The sequence below is a fragment of the Silurus aristotelis genome (assembly GCF_946808225.1).
Source record: "Silurus aristotelis genome assembly, chromosome: 15".
NCBI lineage: Eukaryota > Metazoa > Chordata > Actinopteri > Siluriformes > Siluridae > Silurus > Silurus aristotelis.
Window position 1 is genome coordinate 22,362,803 of NC_139588.1, and position 19,929 is coordinate 22,382,731.

The 19,929-nt window shown below is 38.8% G+C and overlaps 1 protein-coding gene across 4 annotated transcripts; it reads right to left on the reverse strand.

The window, feature by feature from the left end:
- Positions 1-475: 475 nt before the first annotated feature.
- On the reverse strand, positions 476-18,537 carry esr1 (estrogen receptor 1). Of its 4 annotated transcripts, XR_014536915.1 has the most exons (9): positions 17,834-18,537; positions 12,822-13,060; positions 11,530-11,646; positions 9,630-9,971; positions 7,349-7,487; positions 3,405-3,538; positions 1,924-2,107; positions 1,249-1,833; positions 476-1,068 (listed from the first exon to the last, which is right to left on the reverse strand). XR_014536915.1 is itself a non-coding variant. In XM_083562655.1 (8 exons), exons 1-8 carry the CDS (start codon positions 18,259-18,261, stop codon positions 1,533-1,535), a joined length of 1,884 nt encoding a protein of 627 aa, XP_083418781.1. In that variant the 5' UTR covers positions 18,262-18,537; the 3' UTR covers positions 476-1,532. The 4 variants fall into 4 exon arrangements, 3 of the variants coding, with proteins under 3 accessions (XP_083418781.1, XP_083418780.1, XP_083418782.1); XM_083562655.1 differs by having other exon boundaries at positions 476-1,833; XM_083562654.1 differs by having other exon boundaries at positions 476-1,833; positions 17,825-18,537.
- Positions 18,538-19,929: the final 1,392 nt, after the last annotated feature.

Consider the following 19,929-nt stretch of genomic DNA (forward strand, 5'->3'; position numbering starts at 1 on the left):
GGGAAAAAGATGAAGGAGGGAAGAAGGGGAAAGAAGGAGGGAAAAAGATGAAGGAGGGAAGAAGGGGAAAGAAGGAGGGAAAAAGATGAAGGAGGGAAGAAGGGGAAAGAAGGAGGGAAAAAGATGAAGGAGGGAAGAAGGGGAAAGAAGGAGGGAAAAAGATGAAGGAGGGAAGAAGGGGAAAGAAGGAGGGAAAAAGATGAAGGAGGGAAGAAGGGGAAAGAAGGAGGGAAAAAGATGAAGGAGGGAAGAAGGGGAAAGAAGGAGGGAAAAAGATGAAGAAGGGAAGAAGGGGAAAGAAGGAGGGAAAAAGATGAAGGAAGGAAGGAGGAAGGGGGGAAAGGAAGGAAGGATGGAAAAAGATGAAGGAAGGAAGGTAAGGATGAGGGATTATATATATATATATATATCTTTATAATAGAGAGAGAGAGAGAGAGAGAGAGAGAGAGAGAGAGAGAGAGAGAGATTGAGATTTGTACACAGGTTTGGGTCTCCTGGTTTAAATGAAGGGAAAACTTCATTGCACCACATCCAAAGACGTTCGATACGATTGTGCGTCTACAACATTGTGCTAAAGGTTTCGGGGAAAAACACATATGGATGGTAAAGTCAGGGGTCCTAATACTTTTGGCCAGATTGTGAGAGAGTAACAAAAAAAATGGACAATATTAGCATTATTTTATTAATCCAGTAAGAAAAATAAGTTTGAAACATGCTAAATAGCTTTCATCACAACTGTCCTTCAGCTTTATATTATAATCCTCTTGAGTTTAAAGAAAAGTGCTGATGTTACTATTAAAAACACGTCTGCCAGAGTTATAGTTTATACACGGGTGATTTGCATAATTTTAAAGGAAACCCCCCAGGAAATAGTTGTGAGGACCAGTACATGGTCCGTCTGAATACAAAGACCTTTCCCCATGTATACAATATTTGTATCTTGATTTACTGACTTGGGAAACATCGTCTTTATGGTCTTTGAGACACATGCGTGTTTCTTTTGTTTATACGCGACAAACCAAAGTCCAAATGGGACATTTTTGTCTCTAACAAAAGAACTTGTGTGAGCTGGAGAACAGGAGAGAAGATGTAATCAGACTCCCTCACCCCCACACTCACAAACGAAAGGAACCAACATGTCTCCTATTCCGTAGTTAAACACCATGCACTTCCGTCTGGACTGCGGCTCTTAGGCACCGACTTCCCTCCATTAAATGACCGTGTTTGTTGTCTAGAAGCAAAAGAAACGTGTTGCTCAAAAAACGTTGCGTCGTAACTAAAACGGTAACCTTTCTATAAAAGTTAAAGGTTCTTAGTGATTTTGTGGTGCTCTAGAAGGTCTATTTAAATTTGCGTCAACAATCCGTTTCAGTTATAAAAAAAAAAAAAAAACGAGAGCCAAGCTGTACGCAGAGAAACTAAATCACAGAGGACATGATTCAATTCAGCTTCATCCTTAAAACCAACCACAAGCACAATGTGATGGATAATATTAGGCGTTTATACAGTGATCTCTCGCCTTGCAGCGGTTTTTAGGGGCAGGAGCTTTGGTCAGGGTGCGGTGGGTTGGACTGTAAATCTGTAGAACACGTGGAGATGCTGCTGTGGTGGTTGTGTTGATGGGTGGTGGTGGTGGTGGTGGTGGTGGTAGTGGTGGAGGAGGTCAGGGTTGTGGGGGTTGTATTGGGTGAAGACGACACTCTATCAGCCCAGTTCCTTGACAATTTGCCCAGTGGGCGGAGCCTATGTGCATCCAGCATCTCCAGCAGCAGGTCGTACAGAGGCACTTTGTTCTTGCACTTCATGCTGTACAGGTGCTCCATCCCTTTATAGCTTCGCAAAGGCAAATAAATACAGACAGGATTCAAAGAGATGTACAATTAGTAAAAGTTTCGGGTACCGTAGATTTTCAGTACTTTTCACCTCATGTGTCTGATGTGCGAGAGCAAAAGCAGGAGCTGGGCCTGACGCCTGGACTGGAGCTGCACCGAGATTACTGATTGGCTGATGTAGTGTATGAGGGCATCCGTGATGTTATCAATCATACACTGCACCATGAAGCCGTTCCTCAGGGGCTCCATGGGGGAGGAGCAGAACGAAAATGCACCTAATCAACACAAACAGTTTAGGATCAATAACTACAAAGAAGTTATCTATGGAACTGAAGAAATGTATCATTTAATCATTAGGGGGCCAAACACCAAAAATGTGTAGACACCCTTTGCATGGGCCCCCAACCTTAAATTGTTTTTGTTACAAACAAGCTTTCATTAAATCACTTTTCAGGAGACATGTATATATTTTTTACCAAAACAGAAAGCTAGGTTAGATCGTACTTGCTGATAACCAATTAATCACTGATTTTTTTTTTATGAATCCTGGATAAAAAAACAAAAACAAATACAGTATAATATTTCGTGTAAAATAGTATTGAACTTTATTACAAAAAAAATTTATTAAAAAGTCCTGAATCATGAAAATGTGCTTGATAAATAATAAAGAATAAATATACCATAGCTCTCTCCATGCAGCGCGGTCTCAAGTGTAAAAACAAACAGAATGTGGCATCAGTGATTCGCCTCTAGAGGCCGCTCTCGTAATGACAGCGGACCGGAAAAACTATGTATGGATTTTTGCTGATAGCGGATAGTTCCAGCAAACAATTATTAGTGCCTTGACCTCTACTAATAACTATATTAATAATAAGGACATTTTTGTTTGAACGCCGACCTTTATTATCAAATACAAATATGATATGACTAAAACATTTTTTTAATAACATTTTCAAACTAAATCTCTGGTGTTGTTCAGAGGGCTGTTTCTGATGTGGGTCCGTATTTGGCCCACAGGCCATAGTTTGGGACCCCTGACTTTTTGTTTTTAATATTTTCCTCTTCTGCATGGGTTGTCTACGGCAGTAAGTAGCAAGCAGTTATGAAGTTGGGCACACTGATTTTAGGAACCTTCTGAGCAAATTTGGGCCAAAAGTTTTGCTAAAGCTCTATTCGTCACCTTTGGTCAAATTAAGTACCAACTCTGGATCCAAAATGTTAAAAGGCAGGTATCCCTGTATTCCCTCCTTATCGCTCTAAATTGCTTACATCTACACTTTTGCTACTCCACCTCCAAAGTTTGCCAAGTCTACACCAAATTTGGCCTGGACTATACCAAGACCTGTGTGAAGAAACGTTTGAACAAAAAGATTTCTGGTATTCAGAACAGTTCCCCTATGAAATGTAAAGTATACACTAAAGGTCATAGGTTGTGTTGGCAGGCTGTGATCGATAGACTAAAAACCGGAGGACAATTCTGTGAAGGCAAGGGTTGCTCGATCATCTAGTTTACACTCCACGGCAAGATAGTATAACCATGTATTATTACTTGTGTGTTGCTGAAATACTTACCAGAGTTGAGCAGAATGATGGCTTTGAGGCACACAAACTCCTCTGACTTGAGTTTCAGGGTGCGGAAACGAGCCACGGTGGCGAGCAACATATCAAATATCTCAGTCATGCCCTCCACACACTCGCCCTCACTCCTACAAGGCAAAAGGCAGGTTTATGGAAGAATTCAATGTCTGAAACCCCCTGAAAATCTCCCTTCAAACACACAGCTGTAAAAAAGGCACTATGAGGGGTGAGTGAAGTAGACCGTACCTGCAGGTAGTTAAAAAAATTTACAGTATGGAGCAAAAATTATTTGCGACTATCTAATAGATCAGTAAATTTTTAAAAGAATGCGTCAACATTTTTACAATCGTATGGATTTCAGTGCTGCTGAAAGCTCAATACTGATTGTTCAGAAGCTGTTGATTAATTCTCTATAACAGCAGCCGTGCAACAGCTCATTCACATTGAAAAAAGCGTTACAAATAAAAGTGCGGGTTTTTTTATAAGGAGATGTGTAATACTATATGAATGGAATGAGTCTCCAGTGCTCTGTAACAATCGGAGGTAAAGCTGTACACTTTGGAACATCTTCAGGAGTTTACATGTTGCAGTTCCTCTAGAACTATGGGACTTACAAAAAAGCTTATTTTCGTCTTATTTACATTTAGATTGAGAGGGAAAATAGTGTAACTGTAAATGGATAAAATGTATGAGTTATTTTTTGATAAATAAATAAAAAAGAATTAATTGTTGGCAAATCATCGCTTTGTTATGGGAAAATCTATTCATTAACCCATCTATAAAAACACCCATAATTATAAGGTTATCCATTAATTAGCACCCAGGGTCATTCATCCATCTATCCATCTATCCATCCATCAATGGAAATAAATCCACCTTGTCATTCATCCATCCATTGATTAATCCATCCATTCATCCATCCATCCATCCATCCATCCATCCATAATCAATGGATGAATATAATCTCCTTGCTAGACTAGAGAACATTGTTGGAATAAAGGGAAAAGCTGTCTCCTGGCTCAGGTCTTATTTGACTGATCACTATCAGGTTGTTTGATGTAAATGGTGAGTTCTCCACACTGAGGTAAAGTTTGGTGTTCCGCAAGGATCTGTCTTAGGCCCACTGCTTTTCTCTTTATACAGTATATGCTGCCTCTGGGTGAAATTATACATAAACATGGTATTCGCTTCCATTGCTATGCTGATGATGCACAGTTGTATGCAAAGCCAGATGAGAGAGATCAGCTTTAAGGAGTTTTTATTGAGGAGTTTGTAAAGGACATTAGACAGTGGATGCTAAATAACTTCCTTGTGCTCAACTCGGATAAGACGGATGTACTTTTCCTAAGACCACATGCAGCTAGAAGTAAACTTTCTAATTATGAAGCATTTCTGGATGGTGTTTATGTTTCAGTGTGTACAGCAGTCAAAGACCTTTGTGTAATTATTGACTAGTCTTTCCTTTGAGGCTCACGTGAATAACATTAAAATGATAGCCTTCTTTCACTTTAGAAAAAATGTGAATTCCATCCATCCATCCATCCATCCATCTATCTATTTACACATACCCAGGGTTACCAATCCATCCATGGCTATCAATCCATCTATTCATTCATTTATTCAATGATTTATCTAGCCATCCTTCTGTACATACAGTATACACAACCTCCAAGGTTGTCAATCTGTCCATCCATCCATCCATCCATCCATCCATCCATCCACTCATCCATCCATCTATCCATAAAGCCAGGGTTATCCATCCATGGTTAATAATCAATCCATCAATTCATTCCATTGATTTATCCATCTACCAATCTGTACATATAGTACAGACAACCCCCAGGGTCATCTTTCAATCCAGCTACCTATCTATTTATCTATCCATTTCTCCACCCAAAGATATTGAGCCACATATACATATATCTATTTATAAATACATACAACCAGGGATATCGGTCCATTCATACATACACACATACCCAGGGTTATCAATCCATCTATTCGTTAATTTATTCATTGATTTATACATCCACCAATCTGTACATACAGTACACATAACCCCCAGGGTCATCCATCCATCCATCCATCCATTTTGGATATCAGCCCATGATAATGTACATGCACATACTCAGGGTTATCAAATCCATACATACACACATTTCTACCAGTTATTAGTTATTATTTTAAAATGTGCAATAATATAAACCTATGATTTGGAGCTGCATAAACAACATGTACATACCATAAAATAATTAACACCTTCTGACAAATCAGAACTGAGAAGCCAAAATTACCCATGTGTCTTGCTCTCTCTCTTGCTCTCTCTCTCTCTCTTTCTCTCTCTCTTTCTATTTCTCTCTTACGTGTCCTTGCTCTATATTTCATGGAAAAAAGGATGTGTCCTGGTGCTGCTGAGCATGCTGTTTACTTTTGGCTGGAGAGCACACGCTGTACCTGTAAAGAGTATTAAAGGTTCTCTCTCTCTCTCTCTCTCTCTCTCTCTCTCTCTCTCTCTCTCTCTCTCTCTCTCTCTCTCTCGCTCTCTCTCTCCCTCTCCCTTTCTCTCTCTCTCTTTAACTCTGATTCTCTTAACCCCATCTTGTTCTTTTCTGCCTTTAATGCCATGCCACCTGAATCTCTCTCTCTCTCTTTTTACCTCCCTCTCATGTTCTCAGTCAGTGATGACGCTGGCTCTCTCCACAGCCACATCCAGGTTAATTACATGTACCTGTGACCTATCCTTTTTGAGCGCAGGTGGGCGTTGTCTCGCTAATAGCATTCTTAGGCTTTTCTTCTAACCTGATCTATTTTTTTTCCCATTAAAAAAAAATCACTTTGATTCAATTTTATGGGATACGACTTTCCTCCAAGATGCTCGGCACACAGCGGGACATCTGCATCATCAACACAAAAATGAGCAGGAAATCGGAAAATAGAAAAAGCCAGCCAGCCGGCAGAGCACAGTGACATTAACCAGGTCCCCCAGCAGCAGATGGATGAGTGGTGTGTCGAGAGGCAGGCGAAAATGAAAACGCTGAATGGAAAAAGTAAATGAACAGATGTCATTTGTGTAATTTGGAAAGGATTTTATATTTATGTTCTGTTAAGTAAGACTAGGGACTACGGAAGAAGGTCTTTTCTCTTTTAGCGCTGGTGTTCGAATACTTACATCTGCCTACTGACACCTGATTGGCTCCTGGTAAACAGAGTGTTGTTAAAAGAGATTCTATAGAAAGGTATATGTGGCCTGTCTCAACTTTTTCGAGAAGTGTTGTGGCCGTTACATTTAATATGACCTGATTTCTCCCTTAAAATTGTACATTTCCTTAGTTTAAACATTTGCTATGTTTTCTTTGGCCTATTGTGATAAATGTGGGTTTCGTCCATGCATCCATTCATCCATTCATTCATCCATTTATCCAGACAAAGGTATCAAGACATACACCAATCCATCTATTCACCCAAATATATCAATCTATCCATCCATGGTGAACAATACATTTATATGTAAATCCATAAATTCATTCATTAATCCAGCCATATGTATCAAGCGATCCATCTCTAAGATATCAATTCTTCCATCTATACAAAGTTATTAGGGTATCCATCCATACAAACATTCACAGGGTTATTAATCTGTCCATCCACCCACCCATAGTATTAATCCGTGCATCTATCCAGGGTTATTAAGCCTTCCATACATTCATAGACCCAATGCTATCCATTAATCCAAACATTATACACACATACACGGGTTACTAGTCTGTTCATCCATCCATCCATCCATCCAGGGTTAACCATCCCTCCACACACAGAGGTAACCTTCCATCTAACCAATCCTTTACACCCCTACTAATTTCCCAGAAGTAAAAAAACATTATGCAAGTTTGTTTTGTTGTTGTTTTTACGCAGTAATCAGGCTCAAGCTGGGCCGTTACCTGTCGAGTATGAGGTCCTGTGCGAAGATGAGTTTTCCAGGTGAGTGGATGGACCTCCAAATGAGGCCAATCATCAAAATATCCAGCCAGGAACTTTCCAACAGCTGCACCTGATCATGCAGAGAGAGTTCCTGGAATCCTGCAATATGGAAGAACAATATGTTTTGTTCTCAAAGAAATATAAGCATGAAATTGTGATTATAATACTGATTTTGCTGTGTGTGTGTGTGTGTGTGTGTGTGTGTGTGTGTGTGTGTGTGTGTGTGTGTGTGTGTGTGTGTGTGTGTGTGTGTGTGTGTGTGTGTGTGTGTGTGTGTGTGTGTGTGTGTGACCTCGTCATCTGACTCTTGTGCACCTGCCTTGTTGACAATGCTGCCATGGTTACGCAAACACGCAAGGCTGTCGCCAAGGATACTTCCGTATCATCATGATCATTCCGGCCTTGAAAATATCTCCTTGTACACCATTTTGTTTATAAATGTCAATTATAAACGTCTCAGTCTTCCATTGATTGGGAGATCGTGGGTCAATAAGTCATTCATAAATAAACCGCTAACTCCAACACATTGCTAGTCCAGTTAACAGTTACCCTTCTAGATTGTTAGCAATATAGTGACAGGAAAGGTGTAATCTAATAAACACCAGTTTTCTGTAGACAAACAGGATATTTTTGAAGCACCATAATCTGATTATGTTGTTCTGAACAGTACCACATGTATAGTTAGCTAAAGGAGCTACGTGAGCTACTTTTTTACCTCAGGTTTTATCTCTGGTTTTATCTCAGGTTTTTACCTCAGGTTTTACCTCAGGCTTTTACCTAAATTTTTATCGAACGTTTTACCTCAAGTTTTACCTCAGGTTTTAACCTACATTTTTATCTCAGGTTTTACTTTAGGTTTTATCTCAGATTTTAACCTGCATTTTTATTTCAGGTTTTACCTCAAGTTTTATCTCAGGTTTTTACCTAAATTTTTTATCTTAGGTTTTCTCCAAATTTTTACCTCAGGTTTTAACCAAAATTTTTATCTAAGGTTTTACCTCAAGTTTTACCTCAGGTGTTAACCAAAACCTTTATCTCAGGTTTCACCTTAGGTTTTATCTCAGGTTTTATCTTAGCTTTGCCCAAATTCACAGTAAATTCATTAAAAAAGATATAAAAATATTTGTGGACACCAGACCTTTCCTGCCATATGTGATTCTTATTCAAACGATTACTACAAAGCCTTAGGCAGACAGGTGTCTCAATTGTACACAATTGTACAGGTCGTCTTTGGATAAATGGATAATAACATTTTGCATTCACTTGAACTTGGAACCCCAAACCTGTTCCAGCATGGCAATGCCCCTGTGCACAAAGCAGGCTCCCTTAAGGTATGGTTTGGAGAGGAAGATCTTGACTGGACTGCTATAGAGCTCAGATCTCATCCCTACTGAACACCTTTCAGATGAATGTGAATGCTGACTGCACCCCAGGTCTCCTCACCGCACCCACATCAGTATCTGACTTTACTAATGCCTCTGTGGATGATGAACATAAATGTCCACATGCACACTACAACATCTAGTAAAACATCTTCCAAAAAGAGTGGAGGGAATTATACGTGCAAATTGGGACTAAATGTGAAATACGATGCTGAAAAAGCACAAACCATGTTTATGACCAGGTGTCCATAAACTTTTGGCAATATAGGTTACGTATTATCTGAGTAAAAGCATTGTCTTTTGTTGGCAAGAGCATAAAAGTCCTTTAATATATGTCTAATTGCCAAAAAAAAAAAAAATTTTGTTTTACAAGGACACAAATCTTCTTGTAATAATTGCCTGACTATTTATGCACATTATCAAGAACAAAAATATTAGAAATAGTATTTGTAACATACTTAAAGAACAATAGCAAAAAAGAGAATAAATACAAATTTAGCTTAGCATGGGGGGAATTAGTGGGGTGATAGAAGGATTCTACATTTGATTTGATCTAGATTGCTAAAATCAAAACTTGACTAGCTACATTTAATATCAAATTACTGCTTAAAAAGCAGCATTAGCTCAACCTTAGGTAGTTATGGCCAAAGTTAGTACAAGGCTAAATATGTATTCACAAATAGACTTACTAGTCATTTTATGGTGATCTAAATAAATAAAAAAATAGACGGATAAAAAGAATGGATAATGTTATGTGGTAACATTGCTGATTAGCTGATGACTGATAACTTAAGCTCTGCCCTAATTAATGCAAAAAAAATGCCAAAAGAATGGGACCCTTCAAGCGTCTCTCCCTCACCAGGCACTTTCTTGGCCCAGGCGATCATGTGAACGAGCTCCCTGTCAGCCATGTTGGTGAGGAGACTCATCATGGTGAGCTCGCTGTAGGGCCGGCTGTGTTTCTGTCGCGAGCAAAGGGTGGGCGGTTCTGCCCTCAACAGCAGCAGCAACACCTGCTCCGGAGCCATGTACACCACACCAGCTACCCTGCCTTCGATCCCGATCCCAGAGCTGCCTCGCCCGTCCAATAGTGGTGCTTCCCTCACATCAGAAACATTTTTTGCTTCGCCATAACCTCGTTTTAGTCCACTGTGCCTTCTGTGGTGCTTAATGATGCGACCTCCTCGCTCCTTTCGGAACCCTGAGGAAGGACACAGCATCAGAATCCATATTATAATATCATAATAGTATAATTTATACAAATGTCAGTCAATTATCGTTTTAGATTCTGATGGCTTCCTACATTACCCACAATGCTGTTCAACTTCCTGATAAGAGTTGTGCTAGAGTATTTCTTTAGAGCTTATCTAATTACTAGACTGCCGTTTCAAACTATTTCCATCACACACACACACAAAAAAAAACAATCTTACCCTGTAGACACTAAAAAGGGGCGGAGTTAACACTTTCTTTTCTGTTTTTGCTTTATACAGTCCTGGTTGTCTTTGCCAGGTGGTTAAAACTTTTTCAATAGTACAGAAATACATTATGAAAACAAAAGTTTGTGAACCCCTAAATTAAGATTGGTTTGTGCTTCTTTTTGAACATCCTATTTCACATTTAGTTGTTATTTGCTCTTATAAGAACCTCCACTCTTCTGGGAAGATGTTCCACTAGATTTTGGGGTGCAGTCAATGTTCAAATTAATCCCAAAGTTGTTCAAATAGGGTTGTGGCTCTATAGCAGGAGATCTTCCACTTCAACCCATGTAAAGCATATCTTCATGGAGGTATGTTTGTGCACAATGCTGGAACAGGTTTGGGTGTCCTAGTTCAATTGAAGTAAAAATTTCATACCACCACATCCAAAAACGTCCAATGCTATTGGAAAGGAACCACATAGGTGCGTTAGGCGTTCCAATACCTTCGGCCATACAATGTGCACTCTACCACATGCCCTTAATTTAAGATTACACAACATACACAACCCTTAAAACATGAGGGTTTGACATGTTTTGTATGGAAAATGGTTGTTGTTAGACGATAGACTGTGCTGTTCTTCTTTCTAGTAGAAACCTAACCATGTATTCATGGACGGGTGCCAATAATTTTGAAACCAGCATTTTTGCAACAAAATGAAGGAAACTCTGTATAATATATTATATGTATTATACATATATATTATACTTATATATTTAATGTATAAATAATATTACAGCTATGAGGTTGGCCAATACCTGAGGAAAAAAAGGCCCGTCTGATGTCTGCTGTCTGATTTATGTGATATAATGTTCTCTGGCAATCATCCTAACAGCTCTGATTTGTGAGGAATGAAGTTTCATGCTTGGTCGCTCCGATTCATTCAGCGTAATACCTGACAAATTAAACGAGTTCAACAAATCAAATTACAGCTCGGGTGTGACAGGAAATACGCTTAAAAAATGAAAAGAGGGAGTACAATTCATTCTGGAGAACTGCACGAATCAACTAGTTCAAGCTGACCTTGATGCACTACTTCATTTTTTTCCGTCTTCCAGAGTCTGATTACGTGAATCGTTACCCAGAACATTGCGGTATATTGGTTATTGTTGTTATTATTTTCGAGCGTCTTCACTGACCCTGACTGACTGTCTGTGTAAACATGGCTGTCTGATTAGATATCAGCGAGCATTCTACTGCTCAAATTTTTTTACCCAGGTAACTGCAGAATAAAGAAGAAGCCATTCTCGGGTTGTGGGGAAATATTTATGCGATACCCACCTCCTTTCATCATTCCCACTTCGTAGCATTTGCGCAGACGACATGCTTGACAGCTCTTCCTGCGGTTCCGGTCGATGGTGCACTGGTTTGTCGCTGGACACACATAGTCGTTGTGGCCTGAAAAAAAGGAAAATAAAATGCATATAAGTGACAACAAATAGAGCTCGACTGATTAATCGGTTTTGCCAATTTATCGGCACAGATATTGCTGGAATTATCATAAAAAATACATACCGATAGTTTTTCCGGGTTGCGTTATACAGTATGAAAGCGCCCTCTAGAGGCAAATTATTGACGCCATGTGCTTTTTATTTGTCGTGTTTCTTTTTTTAATTAATTTTGGATGCAACTATTTTTATTTATTTCCAGTGTTACTTTTTGTTTCAGTTTAAATGCATGTCTTAAATTTTTATCAATATTTATTAATCTAATTCATATATTTATCTTTCATTTAGCACATTTTCATGATTCAGTACTGTTTTTTTTTTTATTATTAAATGTGAGTACTATTATAAATTAAGTGTTATATATTTTTTTAATCCACTATCCATTTTAAAAAACTATTGGTTGATTACCCGGTTATCGGCAAGTACGATTCAACTATTGGTATTTGTAAAATCCACTATCAGACAACGTCTAATAAGGAATTTGGATCCTATATGGACAAAATTATTGGGACACCTGACTTTTCCAGCCATATGTGTTTTTTCACCAAACTGTTGGAGGTACGAAATTGTACAGGATCTATTTGGATGCAGTTGCATGAATTCAATTCAATGTAATACATTTTATTTGTATACGCTTTTAACAATGAACATTGTCTCAAAGCAGCTTCACACAGATAATGTGGTGATAAAAATGAATAAGATGTTTTGTTATAAGTGTAAGTTTGTCCCTGATGAACGAGCCGGTGGCGACTTTGGGAAAAAACTCCCAGAAATGGCATAAGGAAGAAACCTTTAGAGGATCTAGACTCCGCATCTGGGTGGCACTGAATGGCTATTTATTACAGATAAACGCTGTTGCGGGGTGCAGTGATGGTGATTAGAAGCAAACTGTAGACCTGAGTCAGTGTAGCAGACTGTTGACACTAACTACAGACATTATAAGAGCAAATGGAGACTGAATGTGGAATAAGATGTTAAAAAAGAAGCACATGCCAATCTTATGGTCAGATGTCCACAAACCTTTGTCCACATAGTGTAGTTTGGTCATATCACTCTCCCTTACTATAAAACCCATACAATAAGATGTAGTGAAGTTTGTAACTGTTTTTCCGAGTTGGGATTTACCTTGTATACTGCGCTTGAAGAATGCCTTGCAGCCCTCGCACGACCAAACTCCGTAGTGGTATCCTGAGGCGTAGTCGCTGCACACAGCGCAATATCGAATCTCCTTCACCAACCCCACTGCTCCTGAAGTCCCCGAAGCCCCTGATGGTCCCGAGGCTCCCACAGTGCTGTACACATCCTGCCTCCCGGTGGCACTGCACAGATCCACTCTTGACCCTGCACTGGCTAATACACTGGGCCTGTGGTTCAGAAGAACGAGAGAGAAAAATAATTGCTAATATAGTAAACATAGTTAAATAAGCCTTGATTGCTGCTGGAACAGGAAGTCAGACTGGAACTTAGTATACTGATACTAAACATGACAAGTGGGTTTAAGATCATCAACATGTATCAGTCCATCGGTAGGATTTGTGTTTATTCAAAATTCATCAACAAAACATCGGTTTAGAGAAAAAGGAAAAAAAAAAACGACTTAAATGGAAAACAATCAAGTTCTTACTTTTACATTTGTGCAGCATACAAAGTAGTCAATATGCAGTTTGTGTAGAAGTACAGATTTACCATCCTCTAAAATAACTCAACATACAGCCAGATTGTCTAAATAACTCATCAAAACTGAGTCCACCCTCAGTGATAACAGCTTTACATGGAGTAAGCTGTGCATGTTATATACACAAACTAAACCCCAGTATGGACTGCTTTTAGGATGAAAAGCAAGATCACACGTAATTTCTCATTCACCTTTAACCTCGTCTTCTCGTGTTAGTAAATGTTTGGTTTGTTCTAAATCTGGTGATCCATCACACTGCTGCGTAACATCATAACATCTAAAACAGTCAGAGACCACCATCGAGAACCAAACACACAACCGCGAGTTATTTACCGCAGGATCGTTCAGGATCGGTTAAATATACAGGAAGATATTTCCGTTCTCATTCAGCAGGATGAAGTCAATAAAAAAACAAACAAACAAACCAAGAAATAGACAAGAAATAACTTTAAAAAAAAAATGTTCATCATGTTCATGTTTTTGTCTGATTGACAGAAACATACAAATTTGTGTATCTTGTATTAGAGCAGCAAAAATTTGGTGCTTTGAGTTCAATTCTCTCATACTGACCACTGGATGTTCAACATGAACCTCATGGTAAAGAGTCTATGAGGATTTGAGGATTAGAATCGTTGCTGAGGTGATAAGAAGATCAGTATTACCCTGAAACTGATTTACAGTACAGTGGTCAGGGTCATACAGAGGTTTTCTAAGACGGGTTCCACTCAGAACAGACCTCACAAGGGTCCATTAAAGAAGTCGAGTTCTCATGCTGTGCATCAGGTGCAAAAAATGCTTAAAAAAAACAGCCGTATGTGTGCTGCAGCGTTGCTTTAGAGCTTGCAGAAGTGAAAGATCCACGTGTCGTTGCAGTGTGCATGTGTACGGTCTGAGCCGTTGTCCCAGAGGGAGTTTCTTCTCTTCTGAAGCTGTTTACAAGAAAGGGCTCAAACAGTTTGCTGAAAAACAACCTGTCCAAGAGCATGAATTACTGGAACTATGTCCTGTGGTCTGAAGAGATTAAGATAAACTTGTTTGGCTCAGATGGTGTCCAGCATGTTTGGTGATGCCCTGGTGAGGAGAACCAAGAAATCTTCCATACAGTTAAGCATGGTGGTGGCAGCATCATGTCTGGGGCTGCATGAGTGCTGATGGTACTGAGGAGCTGCAGTTCATTGAGGGAAACATGGATTTCAACATGTAATGTGACGTTCTGAAGCAGAACATGATGCTTTTCCTTCAGAAACTGGGCCGAACTAGCAAATCTCCAACATAATAACGCCCCCAAACACACCACCAAGATGACAACTGCCTTGCTGAAGAAGCTGAAGGTAAAGGTGATGGAGTGAAGGAGTAAATAGACAGTAATGCTGTAATCTGTAATCTGTACTGCTACACAAGATGCATATTCACTCTAAAATATATACAAGTTTGATTTCGATAGAATTGTCGCCTAAAAACAAGTAATTGGTTGCTGAAATGTGAGGGGGCACTTACTTTAGTGAAATACTGTATATGTGTAATTAGTTCTTGTTATTATTATTATCTTTATTTAAAGAAAAATACTACTACTAATAAATATTCAATTTTAAATATTAACAAAATAATATTAATATTAATTATTATTATTTAAATGTAAAAAATAATTATATTGCTACTACTATTATTATATGTATTTATTTTTCATAATCAATTTCATATATTAACAAAATAAAATTATTTTTAAGTCCTAATTTTTTACATTAGTGCAGCATGCATGATTGGTGCTTGGACCCCTTCATCACTACTTACAGTTATAACAACAATAATAATAATGAATTATTATTTAAACATTGCTACTAATAATTGCCTATTTGAAGTATTTTTTTTAGTATGATTATTTTATAATAATAATAATATTATTATTATTATTATTATTATTAATAATAATGCTTATTATTATCATTATTGCTATTATTATATTATTATTATTATTATCATTTTTGCTATTATTATATTATTATTATTATTATTATTATTATTATTATTATTATTATTATTATTTTTGTTGTTGTTGTTGATTTTTGTGTAAATAATAATCCAAATTCGGACCCACACGAAAACAAAAAACTAAAACTAATTTTTGACCTTTTCATGTTTGTATATTTAATCTGTTAAACTCCACTGCAGCCAAGTGGGATTAATCTTGGGAATAGTTTATGCATGAATCATCTGGATGACGAACCTCGATTCAGTGAGTTTTGTTTGTTCAGGGCTGTTTCCCAACTGTGGGAAAGATTTATACATATTTAAAGAATGGCCACTTTATTAGGAACGATCACTTTGCTCTCAGAGCAGCGTAAATTCTACATGACCTGGAGGTCAGAAGGTCAGATTCTTTCTTTTTTTCTTTTTTTTTTTTTCTTTTTTTTTTTCTTTTTTATGATAAAATACTTGGAATGCATAGTAAGCGTTATTATCACTAGACATCTACTCTCTCTTTTCAGACAGGAAGTGATAATCCCAGCACACACCCTGTTATTCTCACATATTGTTCTTTTCTCAAGGTTCATAAGCACAACAGGCTCAGTCTAAACGCTTCCAAACCTTCACCAGACACCCAGTGTTGTGAGAAAAACACCCCCAACACACACACACTAAATATTATCCATCTTACAGCACACAGTTCTGAGAGTCTAATAGAACCCTGGTGTGTGATGTGTCAGCCAGTGAAACGTAAAACCTTTAATCAGAGTGGAAAACAGAAATGATTCACTAAATGCACTGAGGGTTTCATTCAATATGAAATTTCCCCTGCTGCTGATGGAATACCTGCGTAATAACATGACCTTATACATGAACAGATGTTTATTCCTTGAAAGATGTTCCACTGGAGTGTTAGTAAAGGCAGGTACTGATGTAGGTGAGAAGGTAAGGAGGCCTGGAGTGCATTCAGCGTTCACCTTCATGCCAAAGGTGTTCAATAGGGTTAATAGTAGGAGATCTTCCTCTCCAACCCATGTCAAGCAGATCTAGCTGACTTTTAGCACTTGGACATTGTCATGCTGGAACAGGTTTGGGTCTCCTAGTTGAAGTGGAGAAAGATTCCATTCTACCGCATCTGAAAGTCAATTGTGTGCCACCAGCTTTGTGGTAGCACTTTGGGGAGGAACCACATATGGCTTGAAAAGTAGTGTCCCAATACTTTTGCTAAGAATGATAAAGGTAATATTGTAAAAAAAATAAAAATAAAAACGCTAAAAAACACGGTATGTCCATGAATATTAATATAGAATAATATAATATATAATCTAAATATGCTGTAAGTGAATGTAGTCGTAGAAAAAGGAATCGAGTTTCTGATAAACGTCTAGAAGTCTGTGTAACTTACAGATCTTCAAGGCTAACAGTAGTAAATATGGATCAAAAGTGTCACCTTGTCTATAGTAAAGGAACGTTTGTACGTATTTTAAACCGATTTAACCTCTTATACTCTCTCCTTAATGCTAAGATTGCTAAGTGCAGCGAAACTAATGAGGAAATTTGCATATTGTCTGCATAGATTTGCATATGCATTTGCATCCAGGAGCATCCTTTTGAACATTTTTGACCAATAATTTATGACCAAATCTTTTATATGCAGTTTGATTTCTCCTCGTTTCTCTCAGCGCCACTCCTGAATATAAAGTATCAGACTCTCAGAAAGTCACGTCGAATACAGATTGACATGGCAGAGGTAGAGCTGCATCGTCCTGCACACAGAACAGGAAAAAAACGTCTGGTTTTTATTTCATCCTTTTCCTTTTTTACACTACAAAGGCGTGTTTGCGAAAGGGGATTTGCGCTGAAGTCAGAAGGCACTTAAGTACATTTTTTTCTTTGCATCGTACCGGGGGGTGAATCGTATCGCATCGGTAGCTGCTTCATACTGCAGGTATCTTTAACGTATCATATCGTTGGCACAGTTATGGAGATACACATAATATATATACAGAATGCAATTCCTATAAGCCGTGGTGCAAGGCAGGAGAACTGGTGTGAAAATGCACAACTCTTTGATTCCATCAAAACCGTGAGGAAAATAGGAATCTTGAGAAATGTGAAGATTTTGGAAGATCCGGGTTGCCAGATGCCAGAGTGGACCAACCTGATGTTAGATGTTAGATCAGATCCCTCAGTGTAACACATGGCGAAGAATTAAAAAAATTAGTGAGGAAAAATCAGATCTGTTTGATACAAAAGCAGTTGACATGATCGATATTGCAAATGTTAAATAGCAAACATGGAGAATCTGATAGTTTCGTTAATTTTTCTTTCTTTCTTTAACATTTTCCGCTCAGATCTAGAAATTAGACTCGAGGCAGGAGTCGTACTCCAGATTTACGAAAACATGTACAACAAGAATGTGAAACTCATTGGGATTGATAGTTCAAATGCAGTTTAAAGCTATATTAGAAGCCCCCTGCCAACTCACCCATCTGACCTGTAAATGGAGGTTCCTGATGTTTCCAGGTAGTAGGGCACCTGCTGAGCCGCATGCTGTCCCACAGGAGAATGGCTGATGAATGGAGAGATCTGTGGACCCGAAGGAATGAAGACCAGTGGGCTGGAGGAGCCGTTCGTCAAAGGCTGCAGGCTTTCGTCCTGAGGCTCTGGGGCCACCTGAAGATCCGCAGGAGCCGGGTAGTAATCTGCTGACGAGTTCGAGGCGTCGGGGTTGGTGGTGTACTCGAAGGTCCCATTTAGGTAGTGAGCGCTGGAGGACATGCCCCCCGTGGTGCGCTGCTCCTCCTCCGGGTACATGGGGGAGAGCTTGAGGGAAGCGAGAGACGCCGAATACCCTTCTAGCTCGCTCCTGCCTCGATGCCTGGCACCAGCCGGAGCTTCAGAAGAAGTCTGCTCTCCAGACATCACCGTGGAAACACACACGCATAGAGGAGACAACTTGCATGATTTTCAGAGCACACACTCGAGTTTTTTTTTTTTTCCTTTCTTTCTTTTTCTTTTCTACTAAACCCCCCCCCCCCCCCCCTGTCGCTCTCTCTCTGTCTCACTCACTCTCTCACTCACTCTGTCCTTCCTCTCTCGCTTCCGCCCGAGCTCCTCCTACACACACACACACACACACACACACACACACACACACACACACACACACACACACACACACACACAAGACCAATGTCTAATATTTCTCAGCCCCTTTTCCAGTTTTATCTCTTTGCTTTTAATTGCATTTGAATTTTGCACCAGTGTCATTCATTCAAATGCATTTTGGTTTATTACTTCAATTCAATTCAATTCAATTCTATCCAATTTTTATTTGTATAACGAATTGTCCCAAAGTGACTTTATAGGTTATAAAGTTGGAATCTTTGTCAATTTCTTGCCTACAAATGTAACCTCTATAAGTTTATCCCTAATGACCAAATACAACTTTTTATTTTAGGACAATTTCAATTAGTTCTTATTAAATATCAGAGGGAAAAAAATCAAATTTGAACACATTCACAGCTGATGGAAAAATGAAAACAAACAAACAAACAAACAACAACAATAAAAACAACAAAAAACTCACCGAATATGTGCATCAACCTTTTTTTTTTTTTTTTTACAGTTGACCACAGCTTTCCTGATGCATCTCTCTCCTTGTCTGCATCTCTCTCTCTCTCTATCTCTCTCTCTCTCTCTCTCTCTCTCTCTCTCTCTCTCTCTCTCTCTCTCTCTCTCTCTCTCCCCCCCTATTTTCAAGGCAAACAATCCAAAAGACACGACTCGTGGGTCGATCCGAGTGGCAGCGCTCCAGACCAGGTCATCGCAACCAGGTAAACAAGTGACAGGAGGTCAGCACAGCGTTTAGCTGCCAGACCCTTTCCCAGGAGACCAGTCTAAAAAGGGGAAAAGAGGAGGAAAAAAGACAGAGAGAGAGAGATAAAGAGCAGACTTATTAGGTTTCAGGCCCAATTCTGCCACCTGATGATTACATATTACAAAATCTGAGACTGGGGAAGAAAGAAAACATCTGTTTGTCCTGTTGTTCGATATGCAGGAGGAAAAAAAGGAGAAGTGAAGGAGAAAAAAATCCCTGCTTGATATTTATGAACACAGACAGGACAGTGACATGGAAAGGCAGTGGGCGAGAGTTCTGAGAAGGTTATCGGTATGAAAGGAAGGACAGCGTGGAAAGAATGAGTAATTGTATATGAAGAGAATGATCAACAATTAATGTTTGACATTATTTAAAGAATTAACAAATTTTTGACTTATATCCGAATTACAATTTAGAAGCAACTTAAATTTCTACGCACTTCACCAAATAATAAGTTCTGTTCAGTTTTATTGAACTCGACGACTCTGTTGTGGGAAGCGTGTGGGTTTGAGGTTCTATAAATATTCGTATTGGTTACATGATGACCCGAGTGACAGACGAGGTTTCATCCTTCAGCATTATTTATTTTAAACCAATAAATTTACTTTCGATCTGTGAGTCAGTGGAAAAGTCAACATTTCATTAAGACTTTCATTAGATTTCTACTGCAATGAGATTTCAGTCCACAGACACTTCAATCAAAAACAAAA